This window comes from Xiphophorus maculatus, chromosome 22 (assembly GCF_002775205.1).
Source record: "Xiphophorus maculatus strain JP 163 A chromosome 22, X_maculatus-5.0-male, whole genome shotgun sequence".
Taxonomy (NCBI): Eukaryota; Metazoa; Chordata; class Actinopteri; order Cyprinodontiformes; family Poeciliidae; genus Xiphophorus; species Xiphophorus maculatus.
The window spans coordinates 6,838,281-6,856,429 of record NC_036464.1 but is presented as its reverse complement, the minus strand read 5'-3'; the positions used below and the strand labels follow the sequence as shown (position 1 = coordinate 6,856,429).

General features: G+C 40.5%; 1 protein-coding gene across 6 annotated transcripts in view; it reads left to right on the top strand.

The window, feature by feature from the left end:
* Positions 1-3,853: 3,853 nt before the first annotated feature.
* LOC102233809 (fibroblast growth factor receptor 2-like) overlaps positions 3,854-18,149 on the top strand; it is a 56,481-nt gene continuing 42,185 nt past the window's right edge. For 2 of the 6 annotated variants that reach the window (XM_023327549.1, XM_023327548.1), the window contains exons 1-4: positions 3,855-4,455; positions 7,180-7,442; positions 16,037-16,294; positions 16,614-16,688. In XM_023327549.1, the coding sequence (XP_023183317.1) occupies positions 7,259-7,442; positions 16,037-16,294; positions 16,614-16,688 (517 nt within the window). In that variant the 5' untranslated portion in view covers positions 3,855-4,455; positions 7,180-7,258. Of the gene's footprint in view, positions 4,456-7,179; positions 7,443-16,036; positions 16,295-16,613; positions 16,689-18,149 lie in introns of all 6 variants that reach the window. The other 4 variants (XM_023327550.1, XM_023327547.1, XM_023327551.1 and 1 more) reach the window with 4 other exon arrangements.

Here is an 18,149-nt window from a genome sequence, read left to right as displayed (position 1 = left end):
GACTCATCCACATTTGACATTTTATTTGTTCAGCATCAGCGACACATTGGTGGAATAACAAAAGGGATGTCTCTTGTATTTGACGTAGCAAAGTTATCATAACACATTCCTTCATTGTTAACCTGAAACAGAAGAGAAATAAAAACAGTGACTGTCTGTATGTTTTCTGTGCTCTGATCCACAGTGAGAACAAATAGACTGTCTGGTTGTCAGAGCAGCAGGAGGGAAACCTGTACTGTAATAACTGACTTCAGTATGGACATGCACTACAACATGTTAACACTAATATGGCACTGTTTGGACTTCTGATGTAAATAGAATAGAATAGAATAGAATAGAATAGAATAGAATAGAATAGAATAGAATAGAAGTACTTTATTCATCCCATCAGGGAAATTACTTCGCAGTTACAGAATAGAGGCAAGACACAATAACAACTACCACTGAGTAGTAGTTGTAGATAAAATAAAAAATAAAAATAAAATATAAATATAAATAAAGTTAGTACTCACTAACTTGGATGCCTTTTCTTTTATTTCTTTTACAAATCAATTGTGTAAACCAAAATTTGGCATTTTTTGATTAAAAAAATGTCAAAGTGAAAATTAATTTCTGCAAAAACAGAACAAATAAAAATAAATGACCGCATAAGTAGTCATCCTCTTTAAAGTCACTGACTTAATTCAACAGCGGTTGAGCCAGTAAGTGCTATTCTTTATAGTGTATCACCTCAAAAAGTTTTCCACTGTGAAACATGGTGATGGCGGTATCATCCAGTGGGGATGATTTAATTCAGTAGTAACAGGAAAGCTGGTCAGAGTTGATGAAAAGAAGTGTGGAAAAATATCTTCATAGGCTGCAAAACATCAAAAGTTTCGCCTTCCAGCAAGACAAGAACCGTAAAGATACAACATTCATATGTTAGAATGGCCCAGTCAAAGTACTACTCACCTAAATCCAATCTAGCTAGACTTGAAAATGTATCATTAAAGATTGTTTCCATCCAATCTGAGTGAACCTGAACAATTATGCAAAGATGAATGGGCAGAATTTAGAGTATCTTAGCTCAGTGGAGCTAAATACAAGTACATGGCACAATTTTCAGATTTGTATAAATAAAATTAAAAACTTATCATCTCTCGACTTCACATTTCTTGTATGAGCCTGTGACATAAAATCCCCTGAAAATCCATTGAAGTTTGAGACTTGCATTTTTTTTCCCTCATTTATCTAACCTATTGTAGGATGTCTAACTCCGTCTCAATTATACATCTCAAATCTTTATAAATTAAAAATATAAATTTTTATTTAAATATTTTTTTTCCCTGCTAGATTTAAAACACTTATTGTTATCCCAAAATAAACACAAACATAATTTCTTTAGGCTACTTTGATCTAATTCAGAATGTTTTATGCTTTCTTCTCTTATGGTCTGGCTGAAATTAAGACAAACTCGCTGCTGTTTTCCCAAGGATTGTTTTAAAAAACCAATACCAGTTTCAAACTTTTGAAAGTCTGAGCTACATTTTGGAGAATGGCAGGACTTAAAGCGAGTGTAATGATTATTTTACTCCAGCAGCATTTAAAATCATCATTTCGGCAGGGGGTGCAGCTAATGACTTGTTAGTGGTTCTGATTCAGCCCCAGCAGTGAGAACTTCTCCCACATCAACACAATGCTGGACAAGCGTTGCAATTAGCGCCCATCCTCATGAGCCCCATCAGCATCAACAAGAAATCTATAAGTTCATTTAAGAGGCTGATTGTGATTCTTTCTCTTTCACTCTGTCCAAACATAGAGGAGAATAGTGCAGAGGGGGGAAGAAAAGTAAGGCTGAAGAAAAGGTTGGAGATAAATGGGACAGTGACAGGTTGAAGGATACCTCAGAGCAAGGTCACCGAGTGCATCCAGTGCTCAGTCAAAAGGCCCTGAGACTCTTGCTAGATGATTTTTCTTTCCAACATGGGCTGCCTGAGCGCCGGGAAATAAATTGATTGTAAATAGACTTGTGTAGTGGAAGGAAGGAAGGAAAGAGACACACGGAGAGGCAGAAACTGTGGGGGGCATTTTGTCCCACTCTTGAAAAATGACTCAAGCTTTGCAGGCCCGCCTCTGGCCCCCTCTTTATTCCAACCCAAGCTGGCAGATCCCGTGTTATCTGACGGCTTCACTGGGGCGGGCAGAGATTGGTGAAGACAAAAACAATCACCCAAAACTCTCCATTCACATTTTGAGTCTTTACATTGGAGTCTTGTTAGTGCCTCTCCTCAATTGCAATGGATGCAGTTTAAAGAAAAAGAATCTGAAAAGAAGACAAAAATAAAAAATAAATAAATAATTAAAAAAAAGACGGCGGAGATTAGAGCTTTCCAGCCTCTCTTGTGTCTCTTTCAGAGCACTTGAACGGCCGAACAAATGCAGGAGACAGCTTGAGGCAGTGGGGGACACTCTGCAGGGGGGCTGCCTTCTTTCTCTCCTGAGGTGGCTGCAGACAGATCATTTATAGGACACTTTCTAAGACTCTGTGATGCTGCAAGCTATTTTATATGGTTGGTTTTTGTGACTGCATGAGCTGCCCTCAAAGATTCTGTTTTCTCTCTTTGACTCACTAAAATATCTTTTACACATTTTCATATTACAACCACACGATTGAACGTATTTTACTGGATTTTAGAATAAAACAAAGCATCATGAAGACCCAGGAACCCAGCAGACAAGTTATGGCTTTGTTTAAGTTTGAAGCAGGGTTAAGATATAAAATGACATCTGTCATTCATTGAAGAGACATGAGAAAAAACATCCTTCTTGAAATAACCTATATATAACTCATCCTCACACATTCCCACTGTGAAACATGGGAGTGGTGCCATCATACTATGGGAATGTTTTACTGCAGTAGAAGTTAGAGAAACTGGACAAGGTTGATGGGAAGAAGGATTAAGGTAAAAAACGGTACAATTGTAGGAAAATAACCTGTTTGAAACTTAGGCAAAGGTTTACCTTCCAGCAGGATTATGACCCTTAACATGCAGCCAGAGCTGGCATGAAATAACTTAGATCAAAAGCATATGTATTGGTTTAAATGGCCTAGTCAAAGTACTTAATAAACTTCATACATACAATCTGACTGAGCCTGGTCTATTTTGCAAATGAGGATGCTAATTATCAGTCTTTATATATGCAAAAAGGGTAAATTTTTCTTATTTTTCTTTGCAAAAACGTTTCAAAACCATATCTAATGTTCCTTCATTCTCATAATGATGCACTGCTTTGTGTTTCTCAGTCAGATACATTAAAATGCATTGATGTTTGGGATTGTAATGAGACAAAATGTGGAAAGGTTCAAGGAAAGTGTATCCATGGCACTGCACCAGAGGGATAAATGCATAAATATGCAACTAACTGAGGTTATTATACTACTATAACAGCTATTTTGGTTCTTTTGTAAAATATATTTATTTTTCATCTCAGAGTTTAGTAGTGGTGTTTTTATGAAGTTTATGGGCCGTAATGATGTCCTATAAAATCTGAACAGCTTGCAGGGCAGGATAGAGACGACTGGAGAAGCGCATCTGGTTGCGCGCCCTTCTTTTATTTTCCACTAGGCGGCGATGTATTTCTGAGCTCGGACAGCTCCGGAGCTGGAGCAGCACAGGCGCTCAACTCGGGTTTTAACCCGTGTGAGAGCAAGTTTGAGCGCAGGGAACTCTGCAGTATGTGATGGGCGGAGGAAGGCAGGGCCCAAAGGCACTGTGGCCAGGAAGTGGCTCGAATTACACTTCTTATGAGTGGGAAGGGGGGGTTTAGGGGAGTGACACCCTCTGGATGGAAGGAGGAGGGCGGTGTATAAGACGTAAGAATGAGAAAAAAAACTAAACCTGACAAAAGAGTCTGAGAAGACCGTGCGAAGGCTGTTGGTGGAGGACTGGAAGAAGACGCGTAAAGACGCTTCTCGCTCCGGAGGGAACCGAGTTTTGATGGATTTTATGACATCCCGCATCGGACAATTATCCTCTGCTCCAGTTTCAGCCTCCTTCCACGTCCGTAGCGCCTGCAGACTTTCTGTTTAGTTGACAAGTGTGCAGCTCGGGAGCTCCGGGCATGTTTTGCGCTCTGGAAGGAACTTGGTGACGGGGAGGAAAGTTTCGGAGAAGGGGGGGACAGCGACATGGTTTTCTGCGCTGTTTTCGAAGGATAAGTTGCGTAAACTCGGATTTCCTTGCATGGCATTAGACTGCAGCTGCAAATCTGGTTTTGGATATATCTGATCAGAGTCGATGCCGGCTGATTGTGGAATAGTAAGCTGAGAAAAGGCAGCGCCTCGATTTTTTCCTTCATTTTTTAGCTGCATTGTGGTGTTGGAAACATTCCTCTCACTCTGGATTCATCTCATGCCCTCACCTCCCTTATCCGTGCATGTCAAAACAGAGATCTCCACGATTTTAGTCCTCTCTGGTAAGCTTTTTTTGTTGTCTGTTTACAATAAGGACGCAGTTTCGCAAACCCTTCCCCAAAGTATTTGCATGTAAAAGTCTCCTGCGGCCGCCTTAAGTTAGAGAAGAAATCCTCTGGGTTTGCGGTTGAAAGACAACCGTGTTTCCTTCTCGGGCTTCTTGAGGAACAACTCTCTAGACGTTTACTTTTAGATATTCAAATTCAAAAATGCGCTATGCGTAAAATGACATTACCCATATTCATCGAACACGTTAAAGTTCATATGAAGTGAACGCTCTCCTAGTTTACTTGTTGGATGCTAAACCTCAGTCTCAATTGTTTTGCACCCCTCAGTTGTTTTTCTTCTACCTTCCCCACCAAAAAACATCGATACAGCATGATGTTGCCACCACCACTTTTTGTATAAAATGCATAGTTTGTTTTTTAAATTAAAATTTATTAAATATATTTGACAACATAATTTATTATTTAATGAATCCAGTGTATTGAGTATTACCTTGATAAGCTGATATGTTTCTAAAGCGTCACCTTTCCCACAGCGTGATGCTGCCACCACAGTGATGGTGTGTTGAGGGAAAATGTGCAAAGTGAGTTTGTTCTAGAAAGGTACACCATGCTACGCTACACCTTGCATCATCATCACTTTAGAACCCATTAACAAGTGTCCTTGTTATTTATTACGGGGCTTAATTTTCCTACATGGCATTTATGGTGCCAATTACCCCGTGACTGCAGTTGTTTTTTCACCGCTTGGTGCCGGAGCCCTAAATCACAGAGCAGCTTCAAATGAGCCCCCATTGTGGAGGGGGGAAAGCCAAGTGATTTGAATTTCAATGAGAATTCATGCGGTGCCAAGAAATGTCGTACAGAACCGGAGTATTAGAAAGAACCTGTGCTCATGTGTGGCGCAGAAGTTCACGTCTGCAGCATCAAAATCCAAACTCTGCAGCAGGGAATGCGTTTTTCAAGCGGTGCAGTTTTTATCCACTCTAATTCAGTTTCTGCCAATATAACTTTTTTTTCTTCATAGAGTTGGAGAGTAATCCCTGTTTTGATCTCGCTTTAGGAAGTTCCGATAAGTGAACCGCTGAGTTTCGAAGCAATAATATGTAATTTCAATAATCAATAAGACACATGCATGCCTGATCAAAGAAATTAATAAAAGTTAAAAGACGTATTTTCGACATCATCTGTGATTTTCTCCTGTTAAGGGTTCCTACTTAGTCTTGTAAAGTCTGGAAACGTATTTATTTTTATCATTTTCTATGACTGTATAAACGTGGAAACAAAAATTTGAGCAATGAAAAAGTATGAAAGTTTACATGATACTTATTTTTTTCCATTATCTTTAGAAAATAAATAAATAAATAACATGTTTTGACATTTCATATTTATATCACATTGTTTATCTTTGATTTACCCTCATCCTAACATAGATTTTCTTATTGTCAGTTTGGTTTTGAGTTACTGATGGAAAATGATTGAAAACATATTTATTAGAAACGATTAAACAGAAAAATTTCGCTTCTCTTTGGTCTCTATAACATCCTTTATCAAGGTCTTTAAACTTGCCTCTTTAAACTGGGTCTTGCTTAGATACCAAACAGCATCATTATCGTTAGTTTTTGAACTTTTACAAACAGAATGAAAGCCTTCCTAGTTGTGCTTTAAGAAATCTGTTTTAGTGTTTTATATTTATGGGTTGATTTAAAAATAGAGCTGATTAGTGGAATAAATCCCAACTGGGTAAATTTTATGTGCTTAAAATATCTGGAGGGTTGAAAAAAATGATGGTAAAACCTAACACTGAAAATTAAGTGTGGAAAATTGTGGAAGTTTAAAATGAAAAAAATGTGTAAGATGCTATTTCTGTTTAAAAAGCCAGAATCAGATGTGTCTTTGAGGGTGAAACCAGCCGATACGTCCAGCTGGAGCAGAGGGAATGCAGGGAAGCGTGACTTGAGCAAACCTCCAGAGACACTTAAACCGCGCATCAACCGCAGATGTCCTGCTAAACAGGCTGATATGCATGTGTCCCAGTATTGAAATATTGCCTTTCAGTTAAAGCTGGTCTCATAATCGAGTCAAGGGAATGTTATTAAAAACAATTTACAGCAGCAGCAGCAGCAGCAGCAGCAGCAGCAGCAGCAGCAGCAGGGAAGGCAACAGGTTTGGTGCATCTGTTGCGCATGAAAGTGAAGTGAAGAAGGTAGCTAAGCTTTTTAAGACCTTCTGCACCTCATTGCTCACAAATATTTCCTTGTTCGAGTTGAAAGAGGGGGGGTAATATATGAGTATGCTAAAATGGAACAGGTGACGGCGTTGGAGAAATTTCTCCATTTCAAATTTGTGTGAAATTGAATAAAGATTTTTGTGTCTGATCTTTGAAATGCTGCGGCCATGGGACTTGGAGAAAGACCAAACTGGTTTGACCGCACTCCGCTTAAAAACACTTTTACAGCTCTCACAATATACCCTCAATCCATATGATTACCAGGAGTGGAGACGCATTGTGGCTGCTCCGCCTCACAGTTTCGGTATGCCTGTGGCATGGCTTGTTTGACAGCATTTCTCTACTTTTTCCACTCCACAAATAAAGTCAATCTAAACTAGGACTCGTTTCTACATAAGCAATAAAATCAAGTATTACTTGTTGTTGTTTAAACAAAAATGTCTCCGACTCTCCTCTTATTCAAAAATCCTTCTTTCTCCTTCACCTCCTAGTCCAGGCGACTGGGTGATTTCCAGAGAGTGACAGGCTGACCCCCACCGCAGCAGTTGATGGTTGGGCGGACCCCCTCAGATGGGATCAGTGTCCAGGGGGAGGTGGTGGAGAAGGGGGGCATGGGGAGCCCTGTCCCCCTCTGACGGGATGGCCTTGTGGGTCTGGCTTCTGGCCGCCGTCTTGCTGTCTCTGCTGAGCGTCAGCGTGGCCCGGCCGCCCATCACCGCCACCAGGGAGGAGGAGACCAGCGTGGAACCTGAAGGTGAGCAGCATGAGCCTGGGGAGGAACACATGTGAAAATATACACACATTTTGTTTCATGCGTTTGGATTCGTTGCAGTATTTGAGCTTTTTTGGCCTAGGCAAAGCACTGCCAGTCAGCTGGCTGAAAGAAGGTTCCTGCACATTTCCTTACCTCACAAGAAAGGCAAATTTGATGAAGTATTTTATCCTGTGCAAACCAAAGGAACAGCACACATCACTGTTTTTAAATCAACGCTGTTTTAAAACTACAGCTGAGTGCCATGTTTATGTTGCAGATTGCTTGACTAATTAAACAGCTTTTATTATCTGGTTCTGCTTTAAAGAGCAAAACAGTAGAAAGGCATAGCAGTCTGCATAATATGCACCTTTTTTAATTTCTTTCAGCAATGGATTCCTTCTCTTTGACTTTGGCACAAAGTCAAAGAGAAGACTGTGTGCTATATTTGTGACTTTGAATTATATTCAAAACACAATTTTGGGACAAACAGTGACCAAATTTTTAGCTCAGACAAATGTTTATAGAACAGAGATGGAAAAGACAAAGTTGCCTCTGGTCTTAAACAATGTGAGATTATGTCTGAAAGGTAAACGGTGGAGGGATGTCCACATAAAAATGTCTGTTGTAGCTGGAAGGTGTTTGGAATTGATCAAATGACCAATCCTAACCTTAAATGCTGATGTTTCAGTGAAATTTGGCTCCACGCTATGGGCTGAAAAAGGAAAATAATATATTCTTCTGTAAAAAATAAAGAAAAGTTATCTATAGATGTCAAGTGTTTGGAGAATATTACAAATCTGCAAGTTCCCACTGAGTTTGTGATTTAATTGAACAAACTAAAGGGGAATAATTTACTTCAGAGTAATGAGGTGTTGTTTTCCACACCAGGGGGTGAGTGATTCACACTTTTCTGTTTTCCCTCACTGACGTCTCTGCTGGTCCAGGGTGTGATTGAGTGTTAAAGCCAGGTTTGCGACCCTCTGGTGCGTGCGTGCGTGTGTGTGTGGGAAAATGAGGGTGGGACTGTGTTTATCCTGGCATCTCTGTACTAAACCTTTCTGCATTAGAAGAGGAACACAGAGGGTGAGGAGAGAAAGTCAAGTCTGCACAGGGAAAGTACTGCTGCGTTACTCCAAACGTGTCGTTCCTAAAGCTTCAGAAACTTGCTTCGCACTGCTGTAGTGTAATTTTCTAGTATTTTTAGGCTTGTCTCAGTCTGGTTAGAGACAAGTTAATTAGTTGTTGTGACGGACGGTAAACCACATTCCACAGCTCTTTGTTCTCAGGCTTTAATCAGGATGCTAATTTTAAGTTAGGCCAACAAGTGAGCATCACTTTTTAAACCACAACCCCCTTCTCCTTCACACCCACACTCTACCTACTTTTGCCCTTTCCCCTGGAGGTCAGAGTATCCCTCTTGCCTACCTTGATGAGAGGCTGCTTGAACTGCTGTCTCCTGTTGTTTTTGTTGTTCTATGCCAGACTGTTTGGCTCCATGCTGGTGAGTTCAGAGCCCCCACACGGCTCCAACGCTACGCTATGTGGCCACAGGGAGGACGGAGCGATCTTCACAGAGTTACACAATCCTCTAAGAAAGTTCTAAGAGGATTTGTGCATATTTGACTTCTCCTTGTCTTGGAAAGATTACAGAGAGTTGGTCAGCGGTGAAGTCATGTGACTGGAGATTAAGATGGGTAGACCTTTGAGGGGTCACATGGTGAGGCATGTAGGGCTTTGCAAAAGAATGTATACCTCACAGGTTATCAAGGTATAAGCACAAGCTTTGATGCATTTTATTGTGATTTTAATTCGTAACCCAGCAGAAAGTGCTGCCTACTTGTGCAAAGTAGAAGGAAAATGATGTGTGATTTTTCAAAACGTCAATTTGTATTTAACCCTACTCTGTTACCCCTAAATAAAACCCTTTATGCATCTAGAGACTGAAGAAACATCTTTCTTTGCATATCAGCTCAGGTTCAGTCATATTTGTTTGACTGTGGTTGTGAATAGGCCGGTCACAATAACAAATTTAGCTAGGTGATAAATTGCCCTTGTAGTTGCTGCGATAAATGATTTTGTTGTTGAGACCATTTTCAAGTAGTATGCTGCTAATGGCATCTTAATGCAAGTTCTCCATCTCAAAGACCAATAAACTTTAATTTTTGCAAAGAACACTTCACACTGGATCCGGAAGATATCTCAATATCTAAAATAAAACACAACAGCCAAAGACAATAAATGAAATGAAAAGAAAAATCACACACAACTGAAAGCATAAATCAAATGGATTATGATGTCTCTTTAAACAAAGCTGAATATGAATCATCAGAATGGCAATTTAGCTAAATTTTTTTAATTATCCGATTAATTGCTTATTTGCTGCAGTCTTAGTTGTGAATATCATTTTAAAACATTGACAAAGATTCTCAGTTGGATTCAGGTTTGAACTTTTAACTGAACCATTCTGAAGGTGAGCCTCTATTCCCTGCTCAAGTTTTGTATGGCAGATTCAGAGTTTTTGTCTCAAATTTTCCGTCTTCTCTGACTGCTCCCCTGTCAGTGATGAAGAAATGCATTCCCACAGCATGATGCTGCTAATGGCTTAGTAATTTTCCAGACTGGGTGACTTCAGAAGGTAATTGGTAGATCTGGATTTGATTCAGAGGTTTCAGAGTAAAAGTGACTGAACTTTTACTTTGCCTTTCACATGCCTCTTCAAATCTCGCGCTTTATAAATAAAAGCTTGGCGCTTTTTTATGCTTTTGATCATTCAAACATTTAAAATAAAAAGTGCATCCTTGTTTCAAAATTAGGCATTACTTTGTGTTGGTTTATCACATAAAATCCTAATTGACGATATTGGAGAAAGTTCAACAAATTCTTTTCCATTGTATTGCAAAACATGCACAGTCCTATCTTATCTGAGTCAGTTTCTCTGTTCAGCTTGAACGGCTTTCCTTGATTGAATTAGAGTGACATGGTACCTGTAGTATGCAGATGTTGAAGAGTCAGAATACCAATACCTTGTTTTTCTCTAACCTAACAACAACCTCCCCTTTAGAGATGTTTAGTATTTCCATCAGCTCCACCCTTAGCCGCCCCGCAGCTCGGGTCACACCGCCGCCTGCGTGTGTGTGTATGGAGGAGCACAGATTGCTGGAGATGTTTCAGATTGCATATCAGTCTTGTCTCCTTTGAGCCCACGCCTGCACCTCCGGTGGCCCTGCTAGTTTGTTTACCTGTAGCCGCTGTAACAGAAGAAGTGGAGCAAGCTCGCTGGCTACAGCCTCCACAACAGACCCATTGTTGTTGCTGCAGACGCTTCAGTATCTACGGGAGTGTTTACATCATCCAGGCGCTCTCCGTTTGCACAGCGATTAAAATGCACTGACAGAACCGAGCAGCAATGAAGCCTAATCTGAAAGGTCTGTGTCTTTGACATTGAGTGCCTTTTGTATTTCATGTGGGATGAACATGGCACCAGGCACCCTGGAATGACAGCAGCTGACTGAAGTCGGCTCATAGTTTGGCTCTGCGTTCCTGAAGCTGCTGCCAAACTCTGTTCCTAAAAAAACCTGCTCTGGTCAGCAGAGAGGCGGTTTTTCCAAAATACTTCAGTAGTTAAATAAATCTAGGCTCCATTGTACATGAAGGAAGAGACTCAATGCTTAGATAGACACTGGAATAAGATGAATTTAAGGTTTATATTATGAAGGAGGTTGTGAAGTGTTCTGGAATGTATTTTGTAACCTGATTTTCTTCAGTAATTAGCTACAAAATGAGCTCATGCTAAACAAGTGAAAAACTCTGTGTAAGAGTGTTTTTGTGTTAGAATGAGGTACAGACCTGCCTATCTGTAACACCCTAGTATTTACACAGTAGGAGTGCAGTTGTAAATGCATAAAAGTGTCAGCTGGCCAGTTAATGACAAGCAGTGTGTTTCTGGAGTGTGTGGCTTTGACAGTGGAATTGAACTCTACATAAATACACTGTGTGTGTGCGTGTGTGTATGTGTTAGTGAGCAACAGGATTCGGGGCAGGGACTTTTTGGACTGGATGCACAGCTTTCACACGAGGACTTTTATTAACTTACCGTTGGCTGGTGTTGGTCGTGAAGGTCCCAGTGTGTTGTTTGCCTTGGCTTGTCAGTGCACTGGCCCACCTCACGCTGGCCTGATAAGAAGCCTGGAAAAGCTTCTGCCTGAGCCAGATTGGGCCGTTTGGTCTGCAGCAGGAGGCATATGGGAATCGGAATCGGCACGCTCAGGTGTCGGACGAGGAAGGAAAGGAGAAATAAAAAGTACTCATAGATAAAGATGACTGCCTTATACCAAACAAATTTGGCTCATGCATGTAGGTCTGTTAAAAAGCTACTGGTTAATTCAATTTATCTAAACATCTACTGGATGAATCACATGCAGCTTCATATGTGCATTATGACATTATAAAAAATTTCAATGCATTTTATGACAGGCCATCATACAGTAGTGCATGATTGTAAATAAAATTGAGTAGGCCTACCACAAAATAGAGGTGGGGATTTTGCGTGTCATTAAGAATCTTGATTTATGGGTGTAATAATAAATTACAAGGAATGATGTTTTAAAAAAAAAAAAAAACTGTTCGTATTGTCGGGATTGTTATTTTTACTATTTTCTCCACTGTTTGTTCAATGACAGTTTCAATAAATATAAGTACATTTATTGACTGGTGTCCCAAGAAGGGTACAAACGGAAAATTTGTGTTTGTGTGGCTATGATTTCTGTGCCCTGCAGTAACAGCCATACAGTTACCTAAAAAAAAGAAATATAGTTCATATTGTCACTTTTGTCATTATCACAATACTATCATAAAATATTGTAATAAAAGTTTTAAGTCCATACGCTGACCCCTACTACAAAAAGATTTGCCCATTTCTTGATGGAGTTAAGGGTGATGTGGAGTGGTACTTTGATTTTGGTCTGCTGTGATTTGCCCTTTCAGGGCATTGTACCTGTGATGCTAAAAGTTAGTTTCATTACTGGAGACCTGTCCAGGGAATATCTTCCCTCTCACCTGGTAATCGTTGGACATAGGCACCAAAGCTGCTATGACCTGCAAAGATAAGTGGAAATAAATAACAGATGGATCAACTCAGAAAAATACAACTAATAACCGCATCCTGGTTTGTGCCAAATTGAAAGATAGCAAGACTGACTGAGAACAGTTGTACTGCCAAAACAAGCTGATATGTCTTGCAGAAAAGTTACTTGTAAGTTAGTTTTGTCTTATTTCAAGTGTACTAAGAAATTTGCACTAGAAACTAGACCAAAAATACTGGGTAAGATTTTGTGTTTTTTCAGTGTGCATTTCACTGCAGTCAGGCTGCAGGTCTAATTACTGCCAGCGTCGATAGGAACGAGGAGGGACTGCCTGAAACCTGTTGTAGCTTTTGAAAAAGGAGACACTAAGTGAGTTTTGAAATATAATTGCATGGGCAAAAGAACACAGATGAAAGTGGCAAGGAGGAGTAGAGCTGCTTAGTGGGAAATGAGAAAGTAATTTGTTTCTAGATTATTAAAAGTGTTGTGCAATCGATTCAAACTTTTTGTTCCAGTGGTGTTCCTGTGTGCGCTCTTCTTTGAATGTCAGAGGTTCCCATGAACAATCAGGTATGTTGAAGAGGTGTCAGCAGGTTACGGAGGGGTCAGGGTTAGGTCAGCGGGGTCACTAGTGGGAGTAGGTTGGGGGTTGAAGATGTGTGGGAAGAGGGAAGGAGAGGACAAAGCGGAAAGGGAGGGCAGAAGAAGAGAAGGAGGGATTGATGGAGGGAGACAGATGCACACAGCAGTGATAAGAAATGGAGGCTGACAAAACTAACACCTGCATGCTTCCTTTAATAAGATTTGGAGAAATTTCTTTCCATTGCTTTTGTACTTGTTTTAGCATGTGTGTATTCACATCCCAGGTGTTGCTTTGTTATGTCAGGATCATCTTAAAGTTCTCCACACCCGCATCCCAGCAGTTACTTATTTAAAACACTAATAAATGGGAAAATCTTGCAGCAGCTGCAATGCCAAAGCGGAGGCTTGTGGTGTAGAAATGTTGTAAAAAGGTAGCGGAGACAGCTCCCCATCAATCAACCTGACCCTCCTCCTATCAGACCACACATTCAGGGCTTTCTGGGAAGGGAGGGGTTAATTATTTCCGCTTTAGTAGCAACAAAGACAATGTTGGAACTGTACCTGCCTCTTTGCCTGGGGGGACCATTTCAAAGTTTGCACACATGCCCCAACTTCTGAATTGTTGCCCGATGACTTTCCCAAACCTTTCAACGGCGATGTGTGTGTGTGTTTCATGCATTTCAACAATGCACTCACACATACACCGCAAGCACATATGACTCGGGTGGGGGTGTTGTTGAAAAGGTGCACTGAGGTAGGGAAAAACTGGGAGTTCCTTTGCCTCTATAATTACACCTATCAGGCTCCAGCCAAAACTCTCCTCATTTACCATCATCATTGGCTTGTTTTGTTCGCTTTTCCATTGCTGCTTTTTTCCTCTCTCCAATCTTTCTAAACAGGTTTGTTCTTAAGCTGTTTCCAACAAACACAGAGCATTTGGAAATTGCTGCATTTTCACCCGAGAGAAAAAATGTGCCTTCCTTCCAGTTTTACTTGCAAAAATATTCACACCTCTTGAATAGGGTGGCACTGATATGAGAACTTGGACTGATGTTGATGTTTGATATTAATATTGCTGTAATTGGTTATTTTACATATATTTACTGACATTGTATTAATATTTACCTAACCTTTCGAAACAATCACACCGCTGACATGTCTTCTAAGAAACCGACAATCTATCACTGATATATTGAAACACATACACAAATGATAACTAGGTTGAAATAAACATTGGTTATTAATATTGTCCCAGATTTATTTATCAGACTAATATCTATATGATTTAGAAATATGTGAAGTATGCAACATAACATGCATTCCTACTGTTAAACTATTTAGTGCTTTTCCAAGTTACCACTACAGACTTTAATGTATTCATTCTTTGCAAGCACAAAATGCTGCATAACAGTAAAGTGGAAGGAAATATATTGTTACACATAAAATCTTGATGTGATAGCCGTAAATAGAATTCAGTGCAAACAATTGCTTTCAGAAATTAAATGACATCAGTTTGTTCCGTGAAGGCATCAGAGGCATCATCCTAGAGTACATTAGTGAACAAGCAGCATCGTAAAGACCAAGAAACACACCGCAGGGGTCAAGTTGTAGAGAGGCTTAGAGCAGAGTTAGGCAATAAAACAATATCCCAAACTTTTAATATCTCATGGGACACTGTTCACTCCACCATTCAACACTGGAAACAGTATGGCCCTAATTTGAAAGGCAAGCGGAGTATTAGTCAGAGCATCAGGCCCTTAAAGGAGCTGCAGAAAGTCACAGCTCATGGAGGAGAAACTGTTGACAAATCTGCTAGTTCTGTTCTTAAAAGAAATTAATTTCATATGGGGTTGAAAGCTCTTGAGATTTTTTATTTTGTGAAAATACTTCAGCTTTCACTATCTTCTGTTAAATACAAATAGGTTGTTTGCTGGTGTAAAGTGGCAAATGTGAATACTTTCAGAAGGCACTGAAAGTGTAGCAAGTTTTAAGCCTTATTTACATGTCAAGTGAGATAATTAATTTCAGGGTTGCATGAGTGCGTGTGTGTCTCCGATCCTAGAGGTCCTTACTTGTCTTCATGGATTGGAAGTCCTCCTCCCTCCTCATTCTCGACTTGTTATATATGCTAGCTGGCAGATTTGGTTTTCCTCCAAGAAATGTAGATTTTATTGCACTTTGGTTCCAGTACTGTGTATTTCTTGCTTCCTGGCTGAGTTTTGCACATCCTGTGTAGGGAATGTAGATCTTTCATGGCCAAGGAATTATGAAGCAGAGTGAAGACGAGAGAAAACAGAAGAGTTGGCCAGGTCAGGAGTTTTCTAGGTTAGTTGTACAGTGGAAATCAGAAAAAAACTCAAAGAAGGGTTCTCCCCCTACCTTCCTAGATCCCCTGCCTGACAAGCATTTCCGCCAGACCTTTCTTGCCGCTTTCCCTCTCTAACAGGCTGACATTGTGCTACCTTCAGTGCTTGTAGTTGCACACCAGTTTGCCTGCCTGGCATCTATACTAACCTCGTTACAGGTTGGACAGGAATGTGTGTACACGCAGATTACTAACACTCACCTGCTCACAGTAATTGTTAGGATTTTCTCCACACTGGCTGCTATCGCAGATATTGCATGAATCTATTTGCTGATTATGCAAATCAACTGATAACTGAACTGGGCTTCCATGGGATCCATTTCAAATGACTGACTGAGCTAGTGGATAAATTCTAGTTTTATGGTTTCTTATAATGGGACTTTTTCCTTCCCTCAATTCTCCTCCTGCATAAGTTGATTTAAATGGTGAGTGGTGTTTTAGTTCCAAAACTATGGCTTGTTTCTTCCTCTCTCATCTTGTTCCTCCTCCTCTTTGTGCACTCTGTCTCTGCTTCAATCCCTTTCTCCCTCCTTCCCCAACTTCCACCTTCCCCATTTGCTCTGCAGAGGCGTCGAACAAATACCAAATTTTTAAGCCCACGGTGTGCTCAGTGCACCCGGGCGAGGTGCTGAAGCTGAGTTGTCCTCTGCCGGTGACGGGGACCATCACTTGGACCAAAGATGGCGGCTCTCTGGGCACCAACAACCGCACACTGATAGAACAGGAGGTGCTGCAGATTCGTGATGCCATGCCCAAGGACTCGGGCCTGTATGCCTGCACCAGCGTGGGCAAAGACACGATCTGCTTCATAGTCAATGTCACAGGTGAGTCAGGGAGACAGAGTAGGACAGATCAGAGCAGGACAGACGGTTGGGTGGGGAGTACTTGGTTGAGCTCAGAAAGTGGTTGTGGATTTGGGATGAAGTGGAGGAAGATTTTGTCATTTTGAACAGAATCTGCTGAATATTTAGGTGTGTGGTTAGCAGTAATAGTGGACAACCTGATTGACCAGAAGACTGAACTGAAAGTTGATTCTCAAAAAACCAATAAGATTTCTGACTCTGGAGATCTCTGGATGCTTGATGGCATTTGTGCGTTTGAGTTGAGTGAATGGTTGATGGTAACCATGGATACTCTGTGCAGATGCAACCTGGTCGGGGGATGATGAGGACGATACAGACCGGTCAGAGGACACTTGGGCGGACAGCGTTCAGTTAAGTGAGTATGGGATGAATGAACTAGAAACTAGACACGCAACGCAGGAACTACTACTTTAGTCCCAGGTCTCCATATTGACTTTCTCAGAAAACATTGCAAGTGGAGCTTCTGTCAGTGCTACGATATAAAAGGAGGAACAAGTGAACTGTAATATGTAAACTTCAAGGACATTGATGGATTTAGCTTTCTGGAGAAACTTTGAGGGAAAAAAATCTTGACTCGGCGCCGGAGTTAGATAACCTCAGCTTACCCGAGGCCAGCTGAGGACAAACAGCCGTGCATGAGCGAGAGTCCGGATGCACAAGGCTTACTGAAAGACGAGGGGCCACAGCAGTTGGGCCAGCAAGACAATTTGGCTTCATCTGTAGAGAGGTTTGATGGTTCTGCTTCTTTGGACAGACAGGATGGGAAACGGCAGTCTTCACGTAGTCGGGACCTGATGCACCGACTAGGGCTTTGGTTTAACAGGGTTCCTACACTGTCTTGAAAAGTCTGGAAAAGCATGGAATGTGTGTTTATCATTTCTCCAGGTGTGGATAGGTAAAAAACATTTTTTTTTCTTTTTTATTAAAATGAAATAAAATCAACTAAAACTTGATTTATATTTTAATGATAAATCCCATCTTGGATTAGCCACATCACAGGCTAATTTGAACATTTTACATATTATTATTTTGCTTTCTTAACTTACTGATTGAATGCACACTTGTTCCAAATTCAGGAAGACTAAAAAAGTTACTGCTTTTTTAGTCTCTAATAAAACCAATAAAACTTTAAGTTCAGAACCAGATTTAAATTCCCCTTGATCTGCGCTACTTAAACACAAAATCTAAAACAAAGAACTAAAACTTCTTATTTTTTAACATTTAATATTTACAAAGATTGCTTTAAAGAATCTGTATTCCAATCTATATTTACAAGTCATTACAAATCTGGTCAGTGGTTACAGATGTTGAAGTAGAGTCGATTTATTTTGGTTTAGATAAATACTAAAAGCCAGTTCCAATATTGTTCAATGTATGGAACCTGGACAAAATAAGAGCCAGTAACGATTCAAGCAGTTTATGGTTATTTTGTACTTCATTTTCCAGAATGTTATAAGAACTGCAGAAAAGCCACAGTCTGTATAATTCTTTCACAGAAAAAGCAAAAGAACTGAGAGGTGAGGATTTCTCCTTTCCTCCCATTGAGGAAGGGAAAAGCATTTCTGAAACAGCCATGCAACTATGCTGGACATGTCCGGTCGGGACTGCTGTTGCAAGATGAGAAGAATCTGATAGTAGTACACAGATTAGACATTCAGTAATAAATCTTGGCGCAAATATTCTCCTGGGGCATTGCTGTTTTAATGAGTCATGGTGTTATCTGTGGGTATTCCCTCTGTCACTTGCACTCCGGCCAAAAGAAGAGGAAGTGGTGGTGTGGAGGACCGTTTGGGTTGTTGTTTGTCTTTGAGTGTCT